This window comes from Cydia fagiglandana, chromosome 1 (genome assembly GCF_963556715.1).
Source record: "Cydia fagiglandana chromosome 1, ilCydFagi1.1, whole genome shotgun sequence".
Taxonomy (NCBI): Eukaryota; Metazoa; Arthropoda; class Insecta; order Lepidoptera; family Tortricidae; genus Cydia; species Cydia fagiglandana.
In genome coordinates this window covers 11,901,451-11,928,876 of record NC_085932.1, presented here as the reverse complement: position 1 = coordinate 11,928,876, position 27,426 = coordinate 11,901,451, and the positions used below count along the sequence as shown (strand labels likewise).

General features: G+C 36.4%; 1 protein-coding gene across 1 annotated transcript in view; it reads right to left on the bottom strand.

Moving 5' to 3' along the window:
- Positions 1 to 16,827, bottom strand: part of LOC134664326 (neural cell adhesion molecule 2-like) — a 102,712-nt gene extending 85,885 nt beyond the window's left edge. The window contains exon 1 of the mRNA XM_063520901.1: positions 16,657 to 16,827. Within this exon, the coding sequence (XP_063376971.1) occupies positions 16,657 to 16,702 (46 nt within the window). The 5' untranslated portion in view covers positions 16,703 to 16,827. The remainder of the gene's footprint in view (positions 1 to 16,656) is intronic.
- Between the last annotated feature and the right edge of the window lie 10,599 nt (positions 16,828 to 27,426).

The window sequence follows — 27,426 nt, the reverse complement described above, 5'->3', positions numbered from 1 at the left end:
TTCAGTTTTGGTCCAGTAAAATAACGTATAAATACGTTCAGACAAACACTGACACGTTTATTTTTTTTTTTTTTGTATTTTAAGTAATTTGTACTTTTGTAGACTAAAAATATACCGGGTGTGGCCTGTAACACAAGCAAATAATCAAAACATAGATTGTACTCCTCAAACGGTGGCACTTTTGTTCAACAACTTTTAAAAATTATGTAGTTTTCTGACTCCCTATTTTTCATACAAAATAAATATTATCTTCAATGGACGCCATCGCCATGCCATATCATTGTGATTGACGTTGCTTGTCACGTCTTTAACATATCAAAATTCGCAATACATTGCTTCTTAGAATAAACTTTAAAGTGTATTAAAAATCAAACTACAAGTTATTTTTAAAAGTCGCTGAAGAAATGTTGGTCAGTATGAGGAGTACAGCCTACAGTTTAATTTTTTGCTCATATTACAGCCCACACCCGGTATAATACAATCAATATTATACCAAGAATCCATAACCATGTGAAGCATATTCAAATATCTACTACCAAAAACCATTTTCTTATAACCTTTAGCTACTTTACATATAATTTATGAAAATATGTAACTGAGTTTTCTTTCACATGTATCTAATTGTCTTTTTATGGCTATGCTCGTCGTCCTGCTACGTAAACGGCGTGAACCTTTATAAAATACATTTGTAATATCACTCGAGCTTGAATTTACAAAAATATTCCTTTACGGGCGTTTCAATTCGAGTCGCAGAACGATAGACGTCACACGTCGCCTAGCGGGCTTTCCCTTTGACGTCCGACCAAGCAAAGCTACAGAAAAGATGGACCGGGAGCGTAGCAAAATAAAAGTAGAAGGACAATAGGCACCGAATCATAGGTAGTGTTAAATTAAGACTGGTAAATCAATTTTTCAGTAGATAAAGGCGCAAAATTCAAAAAATGTACTAGACATTGACACTTTGAGCCTGCACATTAAAATTAGCCAACATTTTCTACTGGCGAAAGTGTATTTAAGTAGATAGAAAATATATCACGCCCTTTAACTAGCAACATTTTCCTTTAGTCAGATGAGTGCCCGTAATAGTAGCATTTCTAATAGCAAATGTTTACCAGAATATCTGCAAAATCATGTGACAGTTAATTTAGGTACGTATTCTTTAAACCCAAACTGCGCTAGTTCAAATTAAAATAGATGGCCTCAATTTATACTGATTACCTACCCTGAATCCCAAATTGAAACATAAAGGATTTAAGTAATCACGAAGTTTGTTTGATACACGTGTTCTTTAACTGTACTAACTATCCTTTGAACGCCATGAAAACGTAAACCTAAACTCCAACGAAGCAATCAAACGCTTTCAAGTCAATCCTGCCGTCCTCAAAGGCTCACGAGTCACGTTCAAATATATTTCTACCTCAACTGTAACACGACGAAACTTGTATGTGATCTAAATCCCTTTTTCTCGAAGGAAAGTATCAATGGAACCCTTCAAAACAGGACACTACCGATTCTTCCCAAAATCGGCACCGTTCTTTGTATACTCTTGGATTCACAGGTGTCCATATATTATGGTAACCACTCACTATTTGCTCATTATTATACTTTAAAACTGAGGATCTTCCGTTTAACATCGGCGCCGCAAACAATGACTTGGTGACAAGTATGTATTTATTAACTCTTTATTGTACAAAACACAAATCACAAATTTATGGTACAGGATAGGCAGTACAAAGGCGAATTTATCCCTTTAAGGGATTTCTTCCAGTTAACCTCAAGTGTCAGTTCTTTGTTATTGCTCGCAGCAAGTCAAAAATATAGGAATTCACATGGATAACAACTTATCGTAAGTACCTCATGTTGGCGAAGTATATATTCTTTATTAAATTCTCAGTAGTTGCCTTAGAATTACTTGATAAATAAATAACTAATAAATAAATAAATATTATACGACATTATTACACAAATTGACTATTTAATTGTAAGCCACACAGTAAGCTCAATAAGGCTTGTGTTGTGGGTACTTAGACGACTATGTATATTTATTTATAATGTACGAGTAGAAATATTTATAAATACTTAAATACATAGAATACCCCATGGTTCAGTAACAAATATTTATGCTCATCACACAAATAACTACCCATACCAGGATTTGAACCCTGGCTTTATAGACAGGGTCACTACCTACCCAACCAAGCCACGATGCCGACCCCACAGGCTCACAAGGATTCATTGTCCACGCTTATAGAGACGATACACACTCACGAACAAACTGTTAGCAAGGCCTGAATCCCAAATGGAACGTTAGGAACAGGATCGTTCACTATAATGTACGAGCAATGAGATTTTTTTATTGTTATCGATGAGCGCGTCATCTGGCGTCACGCACCGCTCAGCGGCGTGAACTTTGCAAAACCATACGCGGACGTGTTTCGCAGCTTATTTGGTATTTAGGACCACAGTCAAGGACGGGCTTCACGAGCTGATATATTATGTAATACTGTAAACATATTACACTTATACAAAGTTGCATAATTGATCCTTGAATAAACGACTTGCAACGAGTATAACATCGAAATATAAACGATTTATAATAGGTACGTTATGCGACAGAATTAAAAATAAAATTGACAATATGGTATAGACTGTCTTCAGAAACTTCGTAAAAGCACAGGCTTACCTACCGCGAACGTTTTACCCATAACGTATTAGGTATGTATTTGGTCCGGGGATAGCACATAAATTATATTACTTGGGGCTGAATAATCTGTAAAAACTGGACTTATCTGGTTTTTATGTAAAGAGAATAATTTTTAAGAAAAAAAAACCGACTTCTATGGGGCCCGGTAAAAGATTATGGTAGATGGTGCACAATGTAGAAAAGGAGGTAAAACCAGTACTCTCTAGTAGCATTTCGTTTCCGTAAGGGTCGTTAAAAGTTCTAGTCTAACCTAACTCACTTCTCTGATAGCAGTTTGGTTCTGTGAGGATCGCAGTTCCAACCTAATCAAACCCACTTTTATAGTAGCATTTCGTTTCTGTTAAGCTCGCAGTTCTAACCAAACCTAACCCACTTTTGTTCGGTTCTGTGAGGATCGCAGTTCAAACCTAACCTAACCCACTTAACGGCGCATGCGGTGCGGTGTACGGGGGTTTGATCGGGAGGGGTTTGGCATCATCATACTTTATACCTACACTTTATGGTAGGTAATCATAGCGGTTTATTTACTTTAGGTATCATAGTGGTTTTCCGGGTCGAGGTCCGGGTCTCTGAGTCCGAGTCTAGGTCCGAGTCCGGGTCCGGGTCCGAGTTCGGGTCCGAGTCCGGGTCCGAGTCCGGGTCCGAGTCCGGGTCCGAGTCCGGGTCCGAGTCCGGGTCCGATTCCGGGTCGGGGTCCGAGTCCGGGTCCGAGTCCGGGTCCGAGTCCGGGTCCGAGTCCGGGTCCGAGTCCGGGTCCGAGTCCGGGTCCGAGTCCGAGTCCGAGTCCAGGTCCGGGTCCGAACCGGATCCGGGTACGAGTCCGGGTCCCAGTCCAAGTCAAAATCGAAATTCGAAATCACCAAACGTGTACTATGCGTCGTTGAAGAGTTCTGTTCTGATCATCATCAGCAGTTCCACTTCATCAAATGCGACAGTTTTTAATGTAAATGCTTGATTTTATGATGAAAATACAGAAAATTCTATACGTATGCCTTTAAGATTTGAGGAGTTCCCTCGATTCCTTATGGATCCCATCATCAGAACTCGAGCTTGACAGAAATGTGGCTTAAAAACTTAACTTGCTTAACAAACATAACGAAGAGGACAAATCGCCAAACGTGAACTATGCGTCGTTGAAGAGTTCCGTTCTGATCATCATCAGCAGTTCCACTTCATCAAATGCGACAGTTTTTAATGAAAAGACTTGATTTTCTGATGAAAATACAAAAATCTCTATACGCATGCCTTTAAAATTTGAGGAGTTCCCTCGATTTCTCATGGATCCCATCATCAGAACTCAAGCTTGACAAAAATGTGGCTTAAAAACTTAACTTGCTTAACAAACATAACGAAGAGGACAAATCGCCAAACGTGAACTATGCGTCGTTGAAGAGTTCCGTTCTGATCATCATCAGCAGTTCCACTTCATCAAATGTCACGTTTTTGAATGTATAGGCTTGATTTGTTGATAAAAACACAAAAATCACTATATGTATGCCTTTAAGATTTGAGGAGTTCCGTCGATTCCTCATGGATCCCATCATTAGAACTGGATTTTGACAAAAACGGGACCAATCTGTATGCATATACATACAATCTAAAAAAGAATTTTCAAAATCGGTCCAGTAATGACGGAGATATGGAGTAACAAATATAAAAAAAAAATAAAAAAAAAATAAAAAAAAACATACAACCGAATTGATAACCTCCTCCTTTGGGATTTGGAAGTCGGTTAAAAATAACAATACTTTCCTTATAGCTTCTTAGTTAAAACGGACGGCTGACGCGTCGAGTAGCTTTAAATGAATACAACATATGCTTAGTACTTAACTGAAACGCCCGTATTTTCACAATTTACCGCTTTTACTAAAACAAAAGAGGCAATCTAATTAGGGCCCGCGACCGGCACCAACTCGCCGAAAATGGCGACCTGAATAATTCTCACCTGCTACTGTAATTAATTACGTTAGAGAATGATTACAACAGATTGCCTACCGTGATTTCTTGCGTGTTAAAATATGTGCAATAAATTAAATTGGTAAATTAATAACTAACCACATCATCATTGTGTGTTTCTATTTACATCCATTATGAAGACAACATACTTGTGATATTAATACAATGACGTGCGAGGAAATACTTATTTTACCAGTTCAATAGTATGCAAATAAAATTGTAGCATTTACCTTGGAATTACCTCCTTCCTTTTTCTGTTCCTTTATTCCAATTCCTGCATTTAGCTTTCCAAGTCCGATCATTCTGATTTGCTTATTATGGCTCTGATCAAAATACTCCTTGTACTATATCTGAAATTCACAGACGTGCTTACTTCGGGCTATTATTTTTATAACTTTCCATATGCCCTAAGCCACCTCAATACATACCTTTAGGTTTTTCCAATTATTTTATGTAATTTGAGGTGAATTTTATTAATATTATCGCTGTGTTTTCCGGGATCCTTTCATTGTTTACATTTTGTAAGATGATTGACGTAACCCGTCAATCACCCTTCAACTGTTCGGATCTCACCACTAAAAAGACTAGTATGTATACTTTCGGCAAAGGTTATTCAAAATTTTGGTAAAATCATAACTGGTACTCGACTATTTTTAAATTTCAAATCTTGTAAATCTGATTCTTTAGATGTTCTAAAGAATCAGGTATAAAAGCGGAACAACCGTCATTCTGTTCAGTTCTTCGTCAGCTCTCATCCGAGCATTTTCGAAATTAAGGGTCCGTGCGGGGCCAAGTGAGGCCCCGCACCTTCAAGAAACCCTCCTCTTCCTGGCGTAACTTACTATATAAATACTTTCACTATAAATTACAAACGCAAATCTACTACAAGCCTCTGATTTGGTGACCCTCGCTGAACGCCTGTGCGCGCCCTCCTTGACGCCGCGCGCCTGATCGCGCCCTCCTTGACGCCGCGCGCCTGTGCGTGGGAACGCGTTTCCCAGGCGCTGCACCCCGGAGCACCGTGCTACCACGCTACTACAACTTCCCGGTGTTGTTGGACAATTTAAGTTCCCAGCCGTGCCATATTGACCCACCACTTATACCTGGAAAAATAAACGTTACCTACCCCTGAGTCTTTACTTTTCATTTCTTCACCCTTCATCCTTCCAGCTGCTCAGTTGCGTGCTCTACCAATTCATTGGCAGAGCACGTAACGCGACAGTTTTGGCGCCCAATAGCTATTTTTCCAGACCTTTTTCAAAATTCTAAATTAAAAACAACATTCGTGTTTCTAAAATTTTAAACCCTTTGGCCTTACTTTAGAACCTTAAATTATTATTTTTACTACCTGTTAGTCAATATGGCACTTACCTTAACATCTAATCTAAATAACTTAGGCGAGACTCTCTTTTTTTTAACACTTTTATTTATTTATAACTTGTATTTTTTATAGTTCTTTACTTTGTTACTAATCATATTTTTCTTTCATCAGCCTTCTACTCGGCTCCTTCTTCTCCCCTCTCCCTTCTCCAAGCTCGTTTCATCCTCCATTAATCTTCATTTTCCATGTATTCCATTACGTGTGTGTGTGTTCATCCTGTAAATATTTCTCCATATCTTACTTAGGGTGGCTTATCCGCCAGGTGCCCCTTTTCTTTCTTTCTTTTTATTTTCTTCATCCAGAGCGGTAGGCCAACTCTGACAAAAAAATAAGCCTTATGGTCAATGTTATACTTCACTAATTCTACTGTGGTAGGTCTACCCCTACCACAAACTTAAGTAGGCTCTCTAAACCTACTCTCTAATCGGCTCTAAACCGACTAGGGTACTTGTACATATTAACAGAGCGGTTGGCCAACTCTCTAAACAAGCCTTAGGTCATTTCATCTCATCACCCCTTTTCTAGTGGAGCGGCTGACTACTCCCTTCTATAAAAAAGCCTAGGTCATAGCGAGGACTTCTTAGGGTGTGCGTCATAGAATGTGAACCACATCCCCTTCCTTTGACAGAGATTTTTGAATGTGTGATTATGATAGGTGATGTATGAGTGCACAGAAGTTCCTCGGTCTTTTCATCTTCTTCTTCCATTCTATCACTCATTCTCTCACCTCACTTCTCATACTCACTACGAGCTTGCTTTTCCTTCCCTCTCGACTCTTCTTCTGACTAACTGACTTACTTTACTTACATACTTTACCTACTTTCCCCCAACCTCTAATTTACTCTCTCTCTAAACAAAAAAAAAAAACTTTGCCTTATTAAGACTACGTCAAAATTTTTTTTTTCCGAGGTTTTTGGGGTAATGTAGCATTTACCTTGGAATGACCTCCTTCCTCTGTTTATTGTATCCTAATTCCTTCATTTAGCTTTCCAAGTCCGATCGTTCTGACTTGCTTATTATGGCTCCGATCACATTATGATACTTCTTGAATTGTATCTGAAATTTACAGACTCTAATAAGACTCTTAAAGTCCTTTTCAACCCTCAGGATGCATGGGAAGACTGGGACTTCTGCCTGGCTTACTTTGGGCTATTATTTTTATAACTTTTCATATGCAATGCGGCCCTAAGCCACCTAAATACATACCTTTAGGTTTTTCCCACTATTTTATATAAATCTAGGGGAATTTTGTTAATATTATCGCTGTATTTTTCGGGATTCTTTCATTGTTTACATTTTGTAAGGTGATTGACGTAACCCGTCAATCGGCCTTCAATTGTTCAGATTTCACCACTAAAAAGACTAGTATGTATACTTTCGGCAAAGGTTATTCAAAATTTTGGTAAAATCATAACTGGTACTCGACTATTTTTAAATTTCAAATCTTGTAAATCTGATTCTTTAGATGTTCTAAAGAATCAGGTATAAAAGCGGAACAACCGACATTCTGTTCAGTTTATCGCCAGCTCTCATCTGAGCATTTTCTAAATTAAGGGTCCGTGCGGGGCCAAGTGAGGCCCCGCACCTTCAAGAAACCCTCCTCTTCCTGGCGTAACTTACTATATAAATACTTTCACTATAAATTACAAACGCAAATCTACTACAAGCCTCTGATTTGGTGACCCTCGCTGAACGCCTGTGCGCGCCCTCCTTGACGCCGCGCGCCCTCTTCGACGCCGCGCGCCTGTGTGTGCCTTTGCGCGCCCTCCTCGACGCCGCGCGCCTGTGCGCGCCCTCCTCGACGCCGCGCGCCTGTGCGCGCCCTCCTCGACGCCGCGCGCCTGTGCGCGCCCTCCTTGACGCCGCGCGCCTGATCGCGCCCTCCTTGACGCCGCGCGCCTGTGCGTGGGAACGCGTTTCCCAGGCGCTGCACCCCGGAGCACCGTGCTACCACGCTACTACAACTTCCCGGTGTTGTTGGACAATTTAAGTTCCCAGCCGTGCCATATTGACCCACCACTTATACCTGGAAAAATAAACGTTACCTACCCCTGAGTCTTTACTTTTCTTTTCTTCACCCTTCATCCTTCCAGCTGCTCAGTTGCGTGCTCTACCAATTCATTGGCAGAGCACGTAACGCGACAAAATATGGGGTCTATGGTGGTCACTAAAGATAAGACATACCACTAAAATACAGAACGTTCCGAAATCCACTACATGCAAGGACTGGTACAGAAGAAATAAACCATTTTTAAACTGCACTACCCTAATGATCTAAAGTTCTAAACTTCGAGCAACACCGGCTTCCGACACGTCGGAAGCCGGGTTCTAAACAATAAATGCTATATGTCGTTATCATTTATTGTACCTATTTACTACTAGTGCACTTATCATATCAGTTTTATAATAGGTACATATACTTCCGGCAATTTATCAAGTCAGCCGGCCTAGCCAAGGTTACAATCGCTATCGCTTCGATAACGAAAAGCATTATGTCTCTCTATCACTCTTCCATATTAGTGGGACAGTGACAGTTGCGTTTCGATCGCTACGGAGCGTAAGCGATCGGCATCTTGGCTACGCGGCCTGGCCCGCTTGAATTCCTGTGCTGTTGGAAGATATAGGTATATATGTACCTACTGTACACTGTACACATAAAACTATCAACAATTATATTTGTTATCAATATACTTAAGACGAAAGGGGACGACCACCTCAAAACCGGTTTTCCATACAAACGTATTCATTCCCCATTTTCCTCTCAGGATATTAACATTATTGAAAATATTTTTACACAATTTGAAGTATTTTTATATATAGCTAAGTATATCATAGTTTGATTTTTTAGATTTCTTAAGTAATTCTTAAAAATTAGGAGCGACACAACAGGTTTCATACAATTTTTTTACTCCTATAATTAAATAAGTAAATCGAAAACTTACAAATGGTCGGGCATAGCTATGATTAAAATACATCGAATTTAATTGTGGTAAAGTATTTTCCATTATGTCAATATCCTCTAAATTGCAGGACCGATAGAAATACCCCTGTCACTTGCAGGACTTTAGTTTCTAACTCACTTGAATTGTTTGCCCCAATTTATAAGTATCGATGAAACTGTAATCGTTTATCATTGTCCAAATGTCCAACACCTCTGACTGGTCGGAACTTAGTTGTGCTCTTAATAAAGCACCCACTTGAATGCCTAACGGCCTAACTTTATTACGATGGGTCAAGAGGACAAACGGCTGATCTTAGCGTTATTAAGTCGGCGACGATAGCTCCCTACTGAATGCCAGCGTCTATTGTTTATTACATTCCGTTGCCAAGCGATTCCTTTTTAAATGAACGTAAGAAAATTTAACCGATTTAAAATTGTCTATGCAAGTCTATAAATATCGTTATGATAAAACTTGGCAAAAAGCAGGAACGTTGTCTACGCCAGTTCGCATTGTGAAAGTAGAGAATAATAATAATAGGTACAATACAAACAGCGAGTCGCATTTCAAAAGCAAACTTTAGATAGGTAGAAGAAGAGGCTGCAAAACAAATACTCGTGTCGTGTCATGATCAAACTTCTAGATGCAAGCTAAATACCTGTAAAGTATGATAAAGTTTACCTAATGTATTTTATTCAATTTAATGATAGAATAAGTTAGTATATGAAACAAAATAAACAAAAACATTTTACAATTTGAAAGGAAATGAGTGGGTGTACTTACTAACAAGGTTGTTTGTTTTATACCTACTATTAATGCTAAGGGGCTATTCATAAATTACGTCATTTCAAATTAGGGGGGGGGTCTGGACATCGGATGACGGTAGCATGAAGTAGGAGGAAATGGGGTCATTTGAAGCATGATTTTTGGATGATTATGGGGGGAGGGGGTCAAAAATCGTCAAAAATCGATAACGTAATTTATGGACAGCCCCTAACGTATAATTATTCAAAGCGCAGTGCCCGAAAACTTTGAAATATCAATTTCACATGAGCTGAAAAGCGCACATTTGCATTTATATTAGTAGCGTACGAGTATGTAGCTACTCTGCTATCTGTATTCCGACAGTTATTGTGCAAAAGTGTCAAATGCAAACTTCGATTAATTTATACCGTCCAACCTGCCACGACTACGAGACCCATCTCTTTCTAACAACGACCAATCCTGTATAGATAAAAAGAATAAAGAGATATCGGATTCTGCTTGCGCCCTTATAGCCCCGCCGGAAGAAATAAATAAATGATGACTCCAACTTCCTAACAGAATAGTCGTAAAGTCAACGCCAACACCGGCGTTATTTATGCAGAAAGTTTTTGCGTGTTCGGAAAATAAGAAGCCGTCAGACGATGGTCACCTCACCTACTACTGCTAAACGACCACCATTTGATTTGGTCTGTCAATGTTTATTTTTCAGTTTATTCAGTGAGATAATTTAGTTTTACGGTAAAACTATAAAACTAAACACTATCGGTATTGTCATATAATGTAAGAGTAATCGTGCATTGCGTAACATAGGTAATTATAATTAATAATAACAAAATAATAAAGTGTTAACTTCTGACTGAACCTTATTTTTCGCGCATTCTACTATGAGGAAAACTTTGGCTGGCAACGTAGAGTAGGCACAATTGTCAGTACTTGACTGAATAATTTCTGTCATTTGTATTGCCCCAATGTACCTAATTAAAATGGGTCCCTACATATCCATTTGATCCTCAAAACAAACCGGTCAACTACAATATGTTATCTAGCATATTATACGGTTACGGTTTTGTTGCCTGACTGGTTCAAATATTGTTTGTCTGCCATCATTTCCAATTAACAAAAGTTTGAAACCATGAGTAATTGCTTAATCATCAATCATCAGTGTTATTGAAATTGAAATACGCAAATTTATTAATTATTTACAAAAGCGTAAAGTTGAAAATGCCATACATTAGGCACGTACGGAAATTGAGGCAAATTAGGGTAGCACCGTGGGTCACTTAGAGCACAGTATTGTCAAAGGGACGCCTTACAACTCCTTCATTAGAGGCCAACCGAACGTTGTTACCCATTTTACGACAGTCTTCGCTGAATTTTATTATCCTCTCGCCTATATAAAATGCAATTAGGACCGAGGAACAACTGATAAAGATATACATTTAAACAAGTAATACATTTAACCATTCTTTTTTGAAGGCTTATAAAGTACATACCAAATTTATATTTTCATAATTACACATCTCACTCGTGGCATTTAGGTAGCACTTAAAAGATTTATTCTTAATAATTATTATTTGGTTTAATTAGTTATTAATATTAAACAAAGTAAAAAATTAATATCAACACTAATTCCTATACGAGACGATAAAAAGAAACCACTAAAAAAAGGAATTAATTAAAATTAATCTTTTAAGTGCTACCTAAATGCCACGAGTTACCGATGTGTTCATAATCTTATTTGCAATATTTTGAGGCTTTTCTTTTACTATTTATAATTAAGCAAGTCTAGCTCTATTATAAAAATGACCATATGAATATTAATTAATAATATGGGCATTTTATATGCAGCCATTATTATTCATGCGAAAAAGCTACACGTGTAGACATTTATGAAATAAAAACAAAAGTGGCTCGTCGCATGGCGACCGATCACGTCACTGACCGGGCGACGAAACGAAATGAATTCAATTTGCGGCGGAGCCGAGTGCTCTGTGCATCACGTTCGACGAATTAATGTGACAAATAATGCGTTTATTTAAAACTACATTCAAGGTTTAACATATCTCAAAGACAAAAATACGTAGGTAAACATTAACTTTATTGTCAATTGCAAGAAGGCAGCTAAATATTTGTTGTCCCTTGTCCAACGTGTACCTACGATTTGCCTGTCGATGTTGAAGCATATCGAATAAGTTGGGTGAACAAAGCTTCAGCATAAGGAAATGAAAACAAAAAATGACGACAACATAAACAATTTTCTTTCTAGCCTTGGATTAAAAATGTTCAAAAGAAACTTAGGTATCATAAAATGCTCTATTCTTGATTATTATTTCTGTTAGTCCAATAGGAATATCAAAGACTACCGACATTGCTCCCATTGCTCTTATTGATTGGCGTAGAAATTATTAATAAGGCACATCGTGATATGCCTGAGCAAATCGTTCATGCTATGGCGGCGTTTCTTAATATACTTGTACCTGGTATGTTAATAAACGCTAGGAATATCGACGAATGCGTTGTTTTCATAGATCTGCCGTATTCTTAATAAGGTACATCGTGATATGCTTGGGAAAATCTTAGGCATATCTTGAAATGGCGGCGTTTCATCATAGGAATTTGATGGACGTACGAGCATAAGGTACTCGTACCTGCACCGAATAAGACGCATCGTTTTTATTATTATATTTTTTTCTGTTCATTCTTTAATAAAAATATCAAGTTTTTGTATTTATGGTATAAGCGAATTTTAACCCTGAATAACTATTTTGCTAACCAGGTACTTACCTTACGAGTACAAAAGTATGAAATTTTGAAAACTAGCAACCTTAACAACCGGGCCTTATTTGGTGCAGATACCAAAAAACTGCTGTCGTTTTATAAAATTTCTATTACCTACCTACGTATATCTTCTATGATATTTTGAACAATACCATAAATAAAAAATAGCCTGGCAAAACGTCGTTGCTGCAAAAGCTTCCTCGTTTTATTTCATTTAAATAGCACTAAAGGATGGTATTGTCTATTTCCATTCCTAGTTTAACGCCATTCTCAATATTTACTGGGGGCGACATCCCTGGGGAATGTATACGGTTATTTATTGGTGCGAGCAACGGTTTTATGTTTGTTTTAGTTTCCTGCTTCTAATAATTGCTAGAAGATAAGGATATTTAATTGTTCCTAAATAAACTGTATTTATGAGTATATAATTATGATAAAATTACTTACAGTGCAAGCATAAAAACCGAAATATTGTATATATACAGCAGTACCATATACTCAGCCAATTAGTAATATCAAAGAGAATAGATAGTATAGAGGGCTAATGCCAAAGTAAATTTTGTAGTCTCGGTACATTTACTGCCATCTATCGTCACACGATTAAAACTTAAAATAAAATTGAAAATGTATAAATTAATCAAAAATGTTTACGGATAAATAATTTTTAATTTTTATTGTTCCATACTGACCCATGTTCTTTCACTGATATGTGTTAAAATTGTTAAATATCAAACGGTGTCGTCACTCCATCTAGCCGAGAATAGGGCAAAGGTGTGTACGCCATCTATTCGAGAATGACTTTCTCTTGATTTCCGAAGCACGTTTTTTTCTTAGACTTTATTTATCTTATACGGAGTTATATCTATCTCTGGTAATATACATATGTATTTCATCGTACACACTTTCGAGACTAAACGCTACTTATGGCAATGAATCTTTTTAAATAGTAAACGACTTAGTACACAAAATTAACAACTACAAGTTAACTATTTAACTGCAACAACGTTACTTGCAATTACTTAGGTCAAAGTCGTTGACCTGTCATTGGTTGAAATGGCGAATGCCCTAGCCTAGGGAGTGCCCGTCGCCGCACCTACCACTAATACCATCACTAAGGGCAATAACGCGGTAAAATTATAATTTCCTTGTATAATGATCAAATTGTCTAATAGAAAGCTTTTATATCTCGTAAAACTTTATTTCGTATATCAACGGCTTGATGGCGTCATCAATCAACCTTTCAATATTAGGGCCAGGCGTGATTCAACGTGTTATATCGGTATTGATTAATACTCGTCAAAGATTAAATACTCATCAAAGATATTTGAAAGGTCATTTTTTATTTGAAGCCAGAAACTACCTTTTCAAAATCTTTGTTTTATCTAAGCTGATCGATGACATCGACAAATTTTTAAATTTTCATTAAAGCAGAAAAATTACGCGTAAAAAAGGTTTTTCCTCAATAAATTGTGACATTCCAATAGCAATTGCAACTGCAATAATCTATTTTATCAAGGAAATTTACAGTAACAACGCTCGCGTCAAGGCCGCTGCTATGCAGCTGCACCGTAATTCTGCCTCGCATCATGATATTTCACACATAAACCTCGTTTGGCATAGTCGACATCAAATAGTTAATTACCGCGAATACACGAGAGTGACCGAATATCGACCTAAATTACTGGGACATATTTGACACCACGGCGGTAACGTACATTCTAGCTTCGATAGCAGGATTAGTAAATTTACTTCTTACACAATTTTCTTTTTCTAAAAATAAATTTGTGAAAAGCTTCCGTCATCGCCTTTGGCACTATAATAGCTCAGTAGGTGTGTATCTTTATTGGTTGAATGAACTATAATTGACACACCGGCTGACCTCCCAATTAAACAGACGTGCGCGCCTTATGTGTCACTTTTACAAAATTTTATATGACAATTGAGGATTAAGTATAATCGTATAGTATAGTAATTTATTCACGAACGCTCGTCTCACTCCTTGCGATTTCATAATTATTATTTATATATTAAATTAATACCTACTGGGTGACAGGAAATAGGCTGATGCTTTATGGATGATTATGGCCATTACGATCGTTGAGTTTATCAATAAAACTGCTTTTATATCACACAATGCGGTATATTATATTGAAATAAAAAAATAACTTAAAAGCATTATATATGTTTTAAATAGGTAGTGAGAAAACGAACAAAAATACAAATTCGTTCTCTTATATGGCCAAAAAATAACTATTTTATTATATCTACTGAGCAACTTTTACAATGGGACAAACCGCGAAATCGCGAAAAATTTGGCTGTTTCAAACATTTTGGCTGGTCCATTTTCTACGGGAGGGTAGTTTTTTTTTAACGTTTTGAGGTTGTTTTCGTAGTAAAAGTTGCTCAGTATAATCCCTAAAACCTCCCTGGTAACGGAAATTCAATTATTTTTTAGCCACCGTGTATAAATGTAGGTATTTGTGCACGTCATTAATAAATAATTTCATCTCTTTAGTCTATTCGTGAAAAAATAGGACGGAGAAAATTTTATTTTAACGAATATTTTATTGTTTTGTTGTTACTAAACGAACGGCTTAGAATTAAAAGAAAATAATAAGTCACTGGAAGTCCAAGTCGGAATTCTTGCCTAGAGTATTAACTCCGTCTCCGAGTTGATTCAGTAATAAACTTGTTCCTTCGCCCCTGCTTACCGCGACTGTACAATCTTATATTTTTACAAACTTTGCGGGTACTTAACTGTTGCTGACTCGTTCTGCAATGTTACCTAACAGTGGCGCTATTTGTGTTGAATGAAATAAAGGCATACAGGGTGTAGACTGAGGAGTTGACCGGATTTACGGTCGTAAACTCGTAGTCTCTCAAACAATACTGTAGGTACATGATTGTGCAATACACATAATACATTCGACTTTCCGAAACTCAGAGATTTGAAATATATAGTTGCTATATCTAAATAATAATATTAATTTCAGGTCCTGTGAATCTAAACTTAGATAACACGAGATAATCAGACATCGGAATCTAAGGGCTTTAATTTATTGACAGGTAGGTAGGGAGTTCCTAAATCGATAAACTCAATTATCGATATCGACGAATGATTTATTATGAATGAATTTTTGAAACATTACATCATCATTTTTTCTTACCTAGCAATGTATCTACGTATTCGTAATGAAATTATCCGGTTTAAAACTACGAGTACAATTTTATAATTTTTTAAGCCATTTGTAAAATAACAGTACATCCCTTTATATTACCTTTTTCAAAAACTCTTAAGAGATATCCGGTGCCGCAAACTTTTTTTTAACCCCGGCTCACAACGTGACCAGAATTCTCGTCCAAAAATATAATAAGGAATATTGGCTTCATTTTCGTTGTGTATTTTTCCTAATAATATTATTAACCTTTGTATCCTAAAACTTCCAAAGTTGGTATCTACCTTGAGTACTTATGTACTAATAATAAGTTTAGGAATTAACAAATACATTCATGAATAAATGAACCGGATAAAACAAACATACATTTAATTTTTTTTAATACCTTCCTGTCTAAGTACATATCTGTATAATAATTTATACTTCTATTTACCTACTTATTCATGAATACCAGTATTATGTCTTATTATTAACATTGATTTGATATAAGATACGAATATTACTACCCACCTAATACTAGCTAAAAAGCTCTCTAACATCAGCTGCAGAGATAAATGACCCCCCCGTATAGAAATATGTTTGCAGGGGGGTCAACTATCTCTGCAGCTCATAATATAAAAAAAAAATTTGCTATTTCTAAGGCGTATGTAATCCGGTCATTCCAAGTATACTTTACATTGTAGCCATTGTAGGGTAATTCCGAAAATCGACTCTAATAAACCCAAAAACGTCTTGACCCAATTTTATTTTGGACGATAATGATGTCAGGATTTTCACGATACCTGTGTTTATTTTTATTTTCTGACGTATCTAATTGAAATAATTTGAATAATTATATCGAAACACGCGTTTTCTCAACTTACATAACACATGTTTGTTTTATGTTTTTCTTATCAAAAACTCTCAAAACTCAGTTGACTTTAGAGAGTATACGAAAAAGTTTGTAAACAAACTTACCTGAACAGACCACGTAGCAGCAAATCGCCACCAGAAGCCACCGCATGTTGCTTGAATCACGGCACTCCACGTTACACTAACGAAAACTACCCTTTAATAGTTATATTTTTAATTCTGAAGAAACTTTCTCGTAACTGGAGCCGTGGTGGCTAGAGCGCCGGTGCCGGCGGGTTGTGCAGGCCTACTACTGGGGCGAGCGTCACACAACTCTACACTCTTGATCGCGCATGCGCTAATGTAGGCTCATTGGTACGTTCTGTTTAAAATAAGTACATATTTTTATTATTTACTAATGTATTTTTTTTCTAATATTATTAATAATTTAAAAATTACCCTAAACTATGTAATAACAGTAGATACCTAACTAAAACACTGGCGAAAGTGGCGAAATCCAAGCGCAAGTCGCGCTTCGAGGGTCCCGGACTAAATTATTAGTTTTTTTTTTATAAAACCCTTTTCGTGTTATTTTATCGTCGTACATCGGAATGCTTACTTTGTAATATGGTTCGAATCTTAAACCCCCATAATTAGCTGATTTTAGTTTTCACTTCGGAATTCACTGTAAAAGTGAGATATAAGTGCAAAATGCGTTATCTTCTTAACTCATACATACCACGAGTTGACACTTGACATTTACGTTAGCAACTGCGTAATAGTACATTACTACAGAGGCCGGGACGAAAGGGGTTGCCGGCCGAAGACATATAGACGGCCGAGCGAAGCGAGGCCGGATAGGTCTGAGCGCGGGCAACCCCATTTCCCGCCGAGGTATGTATAGTGCTTTTCTCAAACATGCAATGAAATAAATAAAATAAAAAATCCACGAAACCCAAGTTTTATTTATAGAAAAAACTAAAAGTAAACTACACCCAAAATATAACCAACACGTACCACGTACCTATATCATTATCACTCGTATGTTTTACACGAGTCGTGTATTTTTACTACCCGTATATTTTCATGTAGATATCTTTGATTTTTTCGCCTTGTAGCCGTCTGACTGTCGTTTTCGTCACATAAGTTTACATAGTCTTTCATGTTGATATCATGTTTCACATACATCGTTGCTTTATGCATGGAGTAAATAAGTATAATTTCCACAGTGTTGACGAATTTGTAGTTACATTCATTTAAAATATGCCACAAAACTGTTTCTAATAAACTGTAAGCCATTTTTCTTAGTTTCTCAAATAATAAAATTGCCATAAGCAACCATATACATACTTCGTCTTTGACTTGCCGGCAGAGGCAGCAAGTTATTTAAAATCAATTCTGCTTACGCTGGCAATTCCAACACCTACGATTACAATTAATATTAATTTCATTATTTCGTCGAAACTCATATTAAAGTCAAAAAATCAACAACGCACCATAAATCCAATAAAACAGAATGAATATTTTTCAACTTTACCTCCATAACAATTTAAAAAATATAACTACGCGTGTTTGAGTAGACCTTTTTACCGCTAACGTTTAGATGAAATATTTTAAATGTTATTATTTGTGTAGTTAAATTTATAATTTAAAATCATAAAATTATAGAATGTATTATTTATTAAGTTCATGTTGATATACAAATAAAACTGCAAATTACAGCAAACATTGTATTTTGTTTTTTTTTTATAGGCGTAGTGGCAGAGTGTCATTACGAACCATAAAGCAAATACTGCCTCTAGTTTTTTTTAATGGATGAATGCCACGATGCTGTGTCACAAATATCTGTGAAATGAAAATTAAAAAAGAGGAACTTGCCGGCCTAGGCCTGCAAGTTGTGTATGAAATTCCATTAACGACCTTTTGTCCTAGTCGCACCTGAAACGTCATACTTCGCAGCCTATTATAAGGAACATAACATCAATATTTCATTGCATGTTTGAGAAAACTCTATAACTGCTTTAGCGCTAGAACAAAAAGTATATTAATGATTATGTTGCGGAACTGGGGGCCAATTTTTGAATTTCGACCACTCGATTTCGTGTATTTCGTTTATTAATATCTACACTACTAGGCATTTAAATTCTACTAATAGAATTGAAATCGAGTGATCAATTACCACTAGATTCTAAAATTTTATCGCTCGTATCTCAAAAGTTAGCATTTCGCCGTTTTCCATCGATATTCGAGTGACAAATCGAGCGATCGAAATTCAAAAATCGGCCCCCTGGACCACTCTATAATATATGTCATGGAAAATCCATATTATCACCATGTCAACTATAACATAATACGCTCGATCCTAATAAACAACCAAAGTTCTCCAAATGTTTGTATCGAAACTATTGATGACGAATATTCAAATATTGAACTTGCGACTTGAAGCGAATTCGGTAAATACCTATTTAGTATGTTGAAGTTTGTCGCTAGTTTCAACCACGTTTATTGACCAAAGCAACCATTACTGATTAAAGTGGAGGACAATCTCCACACAAACGTAATCCTCATTTTCCCCTCTAGATATTAACATTATTGAAAATGTTTTAATACCGTTGATCGTATATGAACCACAGCGATGCGACGTTTATTTTTTTCGATTTTTTATTATAAGGGGGCCCACTGATTAACAGTCCGCCGGACGGTATCGGCCTGTCAGTTGTTCGGAACTGTCAAAATTTTGTTCTAACTGACAGGCCGATACCATCCGGCGGACTGTTAATCAGTGGGCCCCTTAAGAGTTAGAAGCATTTAAAAAATTGCATGAAATCTGTTTTCCGCTCCTAATTTTTACAATAATTCAAATACCTATACATCAAATTACGCAAAAATCGTTTCTGTCACCTCAATATCCAGAGAGGAAAATGAGGACTACGTTTGTATAGAGAAGCGACCGTCCCCTTTCCTCATAAAGAGCCTACGCAACCCTTTGCCAGATATTTTTGGGTCACAAGTAGCTTCCATAATCTATCCTACTTGGCGTGGCCGTACGAAATGTGTTGCCAAGTTGAATGCGTCAGTCTTCACCTAAAAACCTGCTTTAATAATAATGCAGTGCTTAATATACATAGGTATTATAAGTTAACTTAACGACGGAGAGTTCATTGTTAGGTAAACTGAACGGTATCGGCATAGTTGTATTAGATTAGTTAGCAATATGTCCATATAAAGTACTCGATTTAGTTTCTATTTAGAGTGAGTTTAGAGCGATTTTGATAGCCCACGCAGTGCAAGTGTAATTTTAAACGTCAAACTTCTATGAAATTATGACGTATACATAACACTGACACTGCGTGGGCTATTAAAACTGCTGCAGACTTATATTGGTCCGACTATAGTCGTTTAGCATGCACCAAGAAGGTCATGATTCGCCAAGATTCTCGTTATGTCAGAATGAACTAAGCTAGTTTAGGCACGTACTAAGTTTATTAAAAAGTGTTGACTATTAGCTATTCGAAACAGCCTTGGCCTGATTTCAGACAAAAGTTAGTTGAATTCACAATGTTTTTGTATAAAAAAAGTCCGGTCATACATATAGGATTAGGCATCTAGGCTTTTACCTAAGAAAAGGAAAACAAACAGGTACAATTGTTACAGATTGCTCTGTAATTGAATGCATATAGAAGTGCTTATTTGTACTTACAAATACAAGTGATGATAGGTATCAGCACGTACGGGGCTTGTTATTTCATTCTTTATTTGTTTTTATAACATAAAATATTCCCGTAGGTGTACTTATAAAGAGATGGGTAAATATTTCGTAAGCGTTTGTTTTGCCTCAGGAAATTGCTACACAAGAAAGTATTGCTCAGGGGGCCGTGACGTCATCACGATAAATGTTAAGGTCAATATTTAAGGAGATAATCAAATTTACTTTTTTCAAGGTACAGGACATTTACAGTAATCAAATAATGTTGAAACTCGAATCACATATCATTATATCATCTAAGATGCGGTCAGTAACCGCAAACAAACCGTAAAGCGTCAGTAAAGTCAAACTGTTAATTTACACAATAACTGTTTGACTTTTAGATGCGAGAAAAACCACGAAGTTGAGAAAAGAAACGAAATTCTCCCCATGAGTAATTTCATGTGTGTGTGACGTGTTAAGGTGGCGCTGAAACTGTATAGGGTAATTGCGTCCCTACCATAAATCCGACTCGTACTTAACCGAATCGTTTTTCCTCGTATGTCATTGCCCTACGCTGTGTTATTGCAACTAACACCGTGAGGCTAATCCTTCAGGATAAGTTTACTCACTTAACGAGGCTTCTTATCTTACTTAAAGCCTTTTAGCTGGTCGCCGAACCATGAGTAGGGGAGTGAAGAAGCGTAAATGCAAGTGCAACGGATTAGTGCAGAATTGCCCGGTACGCTGCATCTTTTCAACTACCTACTTATAGTATTTTATATAATACATCTATTTCAACTATAGTGTTTTATATAATATTACGAGTTAATGAGTAACATAATAAGAAAGTGTAGGTACCTACGAAATATAAAGAAACATTTGGAGAGACAAATTCAATCAGTTAAGTGGCAGTTTCGGGATATGCATTTATTATACTCGCTTCGCCTTTCGTAAAAACTAACACCTCTCGCAGTATCACATTTTGGTCCTTGTAATTTAAATATTATCTAATACAAATTATTAGATGCATCGCCTGACATATACTTATAAATTGTATAATAGATCATATTAGCTGTAGGCAATGTTTTTTTGCATATTATTATTATGTAACTATCAATAGACTGCAAATGTATTTCACAGCAATGGACTTTGTCAGCTTATTTGTCTTCCCGTCCCAGTACGGGCAAATTTCGCTCTCCAGCGAATTCGTTTGAGTATCTTGAAGACTTTGTGAATTTGATCGCGAGATCGCGACTAAAGAAGTTTGTGTCGCGGCAAACCGATGTGTTCCTGATTGGAATAGTTCTAAACTACTATTCCGAAGAGCCGTTACGACGCCTTGCTGATGGATACCAACAAGTTTAGGGTCAGGACCGTAAAAATAACATAAAACTGTAATTTACATACACCCTATACGCTTGCTATTGGAGCTTATAATATTAACATTAATCTACTTCAATTCTCAACTGAAGGATTGTTGCCACCCCGAAATTCATAAATATTACTATTTTCTTACCCTTGTTGTAGATCACTAAGAAATGAGACTGGCGTGAAAAAAGAACACAAATCTAAACACTCGTCCATTAAAAACGGAAACTTATTTTATTATTATTACTTATTATTTTACTAATAATATACCCAAGAATATAATGTCCGACAAGTTTAGTTTCAGTTTCAGTTTCTAACCATAGTTATACTACGTTATTTACCCATGCAGCAAGTAAAACGCATTTTCATTATTTATAAAGCGGATAAAAAGCGGATTTTAATTTACAGCGCAGTTAAACGGTTTTATAAACGCCGTTAACTGCACGGGGGCTAGTGGTTAAAGTCCAGATAAATCACGTTGTTACATTATTCATATTGCATGAATGCCGATTCAAATATATCAATCTGTTACAGTTTTGATTTTGCTAAGACACCACCTTGACACGACTGGCAGTTCATCTCGCGCGCATCAACAACGAGCGAAATGCCTTATGTTATTAAACGATATTCTTAAAAAACACTTTTCAAACTGACATATCTAATCCATATTTATCTACTTATTCGTAATATTATATTGAGGTATCTTAAAGTTCGCATCGGGGCGTATGACTCGCGCGCGCGGGAGCCAATCAGCGTGAATCATTTTCAGGTCGTGTCAAAACAAGTGAAAACCTTAACAAATTGTTGCATCAGATCCGAACCCCTGTTCATATTGTTAGCAATCCCTGGATAACACGATTTTATAACAATACAAATTGAAGAGATAACTATTTTTCTTTTATGCGACTGGTCATAACTTTTAAAATATTGAGTACTTACTTATTCGAGAAGCGACTACTAAGGTTAGAAAAAAAATATTTACCAGGTGTATAAAACATAATTTTTAAAGGAAAGTTTTTTTTTCGAGAAAAAAACATCCCACGGTAACCCGTGTTAGTCTTTATCACATAGTATTGGGGCATCAGTAGAACTCCAACATTAATATACTGGATTATACAGAAATGGATTGCTTTATTAAAAACACCACAATGAGACGGCCATTGGATGGTCGACTCAGTCTTAACATTTTTACGCAAACTAATAAAAGTAAGTCGAGAATTTGCTCTTCGGAATATCCAAATCGCAAAATAACGTAACGGTATTAGTAACGGTACTCCATACCAGGCCTCACTGAAAATCAGCGTCACGTTGTGTGTCCTAGGATACACAACGTGACAAGAAGCTGAGTGAGGACCTTTTGGGAAAAATATTTATGTAATTGAATTTTAGTTATGTGTTACTTTATTTTGTGTTATTAGTTATTATTTGTGCTAATAAACATTCTTATTCTTATACAATATATGTTACCAGTATTCTGTATAATAATCAGTTATGTCCGTTTAGGCTTGAAGAGGTATCAAACAGAGAGATAGTTGGGCTGCAAAACGCTGTCTCGCTCGCAATTCGCATTCGGCGCCATTGTAATAACCGCCTTACCAACGGAAAACACATTGGTATTTTCCATACTCATAAAAGAGAGGTCGATAATTCCTACCGTAGGTATATGCCATAAACAAAGACGCAATATTTATCGTATTTAAAGTTTCTCGCGAGAAACTTAGCTAATATGCCTAACTATTTAGGGGGAGTCCGGGAGACTTGCCCAGGTTCAGTCTTGAACCATTGTTATTTAAGAAGTTTCAAAACCAAAATAGGTTTATTTTATCGGCATGCCAAATAATATATTTATAAAATGTATTATACTTTTCGTTTAAAAAAATGGTTACACTTATGTAAACTCCCATCTGTGTAAGTAGGTGATCCGGACTCCCCTTCTACTTGCGGAAAGTTCAACTCTTACGAGAAAGACGAGGAAAATTGTAGTTCCTGTTGGTTTATAGAGGCTGTATATAGCAATCGACACTGGCTTGAGACATTCTCTTTGAATATAGAAAGCTCAAGTTTGAAGTATGTTCGAATTAAAACTTGAGAATTGTCATTCACTCTACTTCAATCATCCGTAACGACAAGTCATGTTTTTGTGAATACAATTAAATAAATAAAATAGATGTTTACAAACTAAAGTGCCTTCCAGTGATTAATAAAACCCTCCAAAGACCTCCTGTAGCGGCTCTACAAGGAAATGTAATAGGAAGGGACACATTGAAAGATTTTGTCGCACTTTCAGCCTGGTGAGTGAACAAATAAAACACACAACTAATACTAAAGCAATAATTGATTCAGGTGCGTCCTCACACATGTTTTACAATAATAACATTATAAATTTTACAGATAATATAAATGTAGATATAAGATGTGCCAATGCAGAGAACCTCGTCGCTCAAGCCATAGGTACAGTTAACACAAATGGCTTTGAACTGGAAGATGTACTATATGTTCCTGCAATTTCTAGAAACCTGATATCTGTAAGTTCAATCACTGATCACGGAGCATCTGTACTCTTCGCTGGAAATAAGGTATCTGTAAAGAAACATAATAATATTATTCTTACTGGTTATAAAACTAGAAACGGTCTCTATGAAACAGAATTTTCTGCTAATAACGTTCGTGAGGTATTGTTTTCCGAGAATGTCGATATCTGGCATCGCCGGCTCGGTCACGTATCGGATGTGCCGCGTCTAGCTAAATTGGTAAACGGTATTCAAATTGGGGGGGCAAATCAAGAACATTTTTGCGAAATATGTGTTAAAGCGAAAATGACTAGAAAACCTTTTAAAAATAACAGAATTAAAGCTAAATTCCCTTTGGAAATTATTCATACGGATATTTGCGGTCCAATAGAAACTCCCACTTGGGATAACAAAAAATATTTTATTACTTTCCTAGATGACTTTACACATTTTTGTGTCGTTTATTTAATTACTTTTAAAAGTGAAGCCTTTGATAAAATAAAACAGTTCGTGACTTTAGCGGAAAATCATTTCAATACAAAAGTGAGAAAAATAAGATGCGATAATGGACGCGAATACTCGAACAATAATCTAATGTCTTGGTGCAACTCTAAAGGGATAATTCTAGATTTAACAATACCCTATACGCCGCAACTGAATGGAAAAGCGGAGAGAATGAACAGAACCCTGTTAGAAAGAACTAGAGCATTAATATTCGACGGGCGTGTTCCAAACTACCTATGGGGCGAAGCACTCATAACTGCCAGCTTCCTAATAAATAGAAGCCCCACCGAAGGTAAAGACAAAACTCCAGCTGAGATGTGGTTCGGCGTCAAACCAAACGTATCGCATATACGAAGATTTGGTTCAACAGCCTTTTATAAAATAAACTCTGGTGTACGAAAGTTAGACGTTAGATGTAGTAAAGGAATTCTGATTGGCTATATCAGAAATGGTTACAAAATATGGGTGGATGAAACGAGAACAATTGTAAGAGCAAGAGATGTAAGAATAAATGAAGACGAGCAAGGAATATATCAAAATGAAGAAAATGATGAAAGCATTAGAGGTCTTTGGAAGATAGATGAAGAGGTTCAAGAGACGGTTAGGGAAGGCACAACACAAAATAAAGAAGTTAATAGACAGGAAGAAAATCAAGGTGGTAGAGTCAACAATAATGAAGATCGAGAAGGTGAAATGTTAAGAAATAGAATGAGAAGTAGAAACATGGAGAGTGTTCGAGAAGGCGATATTCATTTGAGAAGGTTGAGTAGTGAAACAAGTGAAGACGAAACAAATGAAGACGAAACAAATGAAGATGAAACAAATGAAGTTGAAAGAAATGAATTCGAAACAAATGACAATGAAACAAATAACAATGAAACAAATGAAGTTGAAAGAAATGAAAGTGAAACAAACCAAGAAGTAGAAGAAGAAGAAAGTAATGAAGAATACTATGATGGGAATGAAGAACCTGTTGATACTGAACTAGTTGAAAATCAAGTTGAAAGTAATCGTAATCGAAATAATGATAGTAATAATAATGAAAATAGAAGAGTTCAACCTGCCAGAGAACGTCGACTACCCGATAGATATAAAGATTATTTAATGGATTATGATACTGAAGCATCAATGTTAACCTACGAGGAGGCAATAGAATCAAAAGAAAAGGACAAATGGAAACAAGCTATAGAAGAAGAAATTAAATCACTTGAAGAAAATAAGACGTGGTCATTTGTGGATGAACAAGAAGCAAAAGGAAGGAAATTAGTTACTAGCAAGTGGATTTTTACTGTCAAGTCTGATGGCAGGTATAAAGCCAGACTAGTTGCAAGAGGCTTTCAACAAAAGTACAAAATAGATTATGATGAGACATATAGTCCTGTAGTCAATACTACTTCTTTAAGAATTCTATTATCGATTGCGGCGGCGAAAGGTCTAAAAATGAAGCAGTTTGATGTGAAAACGGCCTTTTTACACGGAGACTTGAAGGAATCTATATACATGAAGGTACCTAAAGGCTACAATGACAAAGAAGGCAAAGTATGCAAACTAAACAAGAGCTTGTATGGCTTAAAACAAGCTCCACTGATGTGGAATATCAAGTTTACAGAGTTCTTAACAAAGATGGGGTTTAAACAAATGAAACTTGATCAATGCATCTTTGTCATGGAAGGTGAAAGAAAAATTATCCTTGCAGTATATGTCGATGACGGATTAGTACTCGGAGAAAGAGAAGAAGATCTATTGCATATAATAGATACAATTCAAAAGTCATTCGAACTGAGAATTTTAGATGAAGTAACTAATTATATAGGTGTGGATATAAAGCAAGATAGAAATGGGATTAAAATTTTTCAGAAGACATATAGTGAGAAAATCATTAAAAAGTTGAATCTTGAAAATGCAAAAGAGTGTAGATGTCCAACGATTATGATAGAAGAACATCCATCCGTTAAAGTTGATACAAAGTCTCATGAGCTTTACCGCGAGATGATAGGGTCATTGTTATATCTCTCGAATAAAACGCGACCAGACACTAGACGCAGCACTTCTGGTTTTGTGATTTGGCTGAATGGTGGACCAGTGGCATGGAGCTCAAGAAAACAATCAATAGTCGCATTAAGCAGTACAGAAGCAGAATTTATAGCAGCAGCAGAATGTTGTAAGGAACTACTGTTCGTAAGGGATCTGATCTATGAGATAACCAAAGAAAAACTCGAAGTTGAGATGAGAATGGACAATCAATCTGCGATTTGGCTGATGAAGAAAGGAATCATGGGAAAAAGAAGCAAACATATAGACGTAAAATACTATTATCTAAAGGAGAAAATCGACGAGAATCAGATTACAGTAAAATACTGTCCAACTGGATCACAGCTGGCTGATATACTAACGAAAAGTTTACCAGCTGTAAAATTTGAAAAATGTCAACGAAGATTAGTGTTTTAGTGATAATGTGAGGTGTTGAGTGTAGACAATGTAGTATAAGTGCGGGCTAAAGTGAACGTTAATAATTATTTCGAATAAATGTCGGGGTTTTTCTTTTATAGTATATCGTAGTATGTAAGTTTTTATAGGGTGTGTAAACTTTTATATTATAATACAGAAATATGTACTTATTGAAAGAAAACTTGAGGATCAAGGATACTAGAAACATAGTGTAGTCAAAATTGAGGGGGTGCTTAATAATGATTCATTTAAGGGGGTGTAAGTGTAGTAAGAGTAACTGAATCATTATTTAACCTCATCCATCATCATCACCGAAGAAGAGTTTACTCAATTTAATAGGTACATTTTACATGGTTTCTGAAAAATATCCTTGAGTTT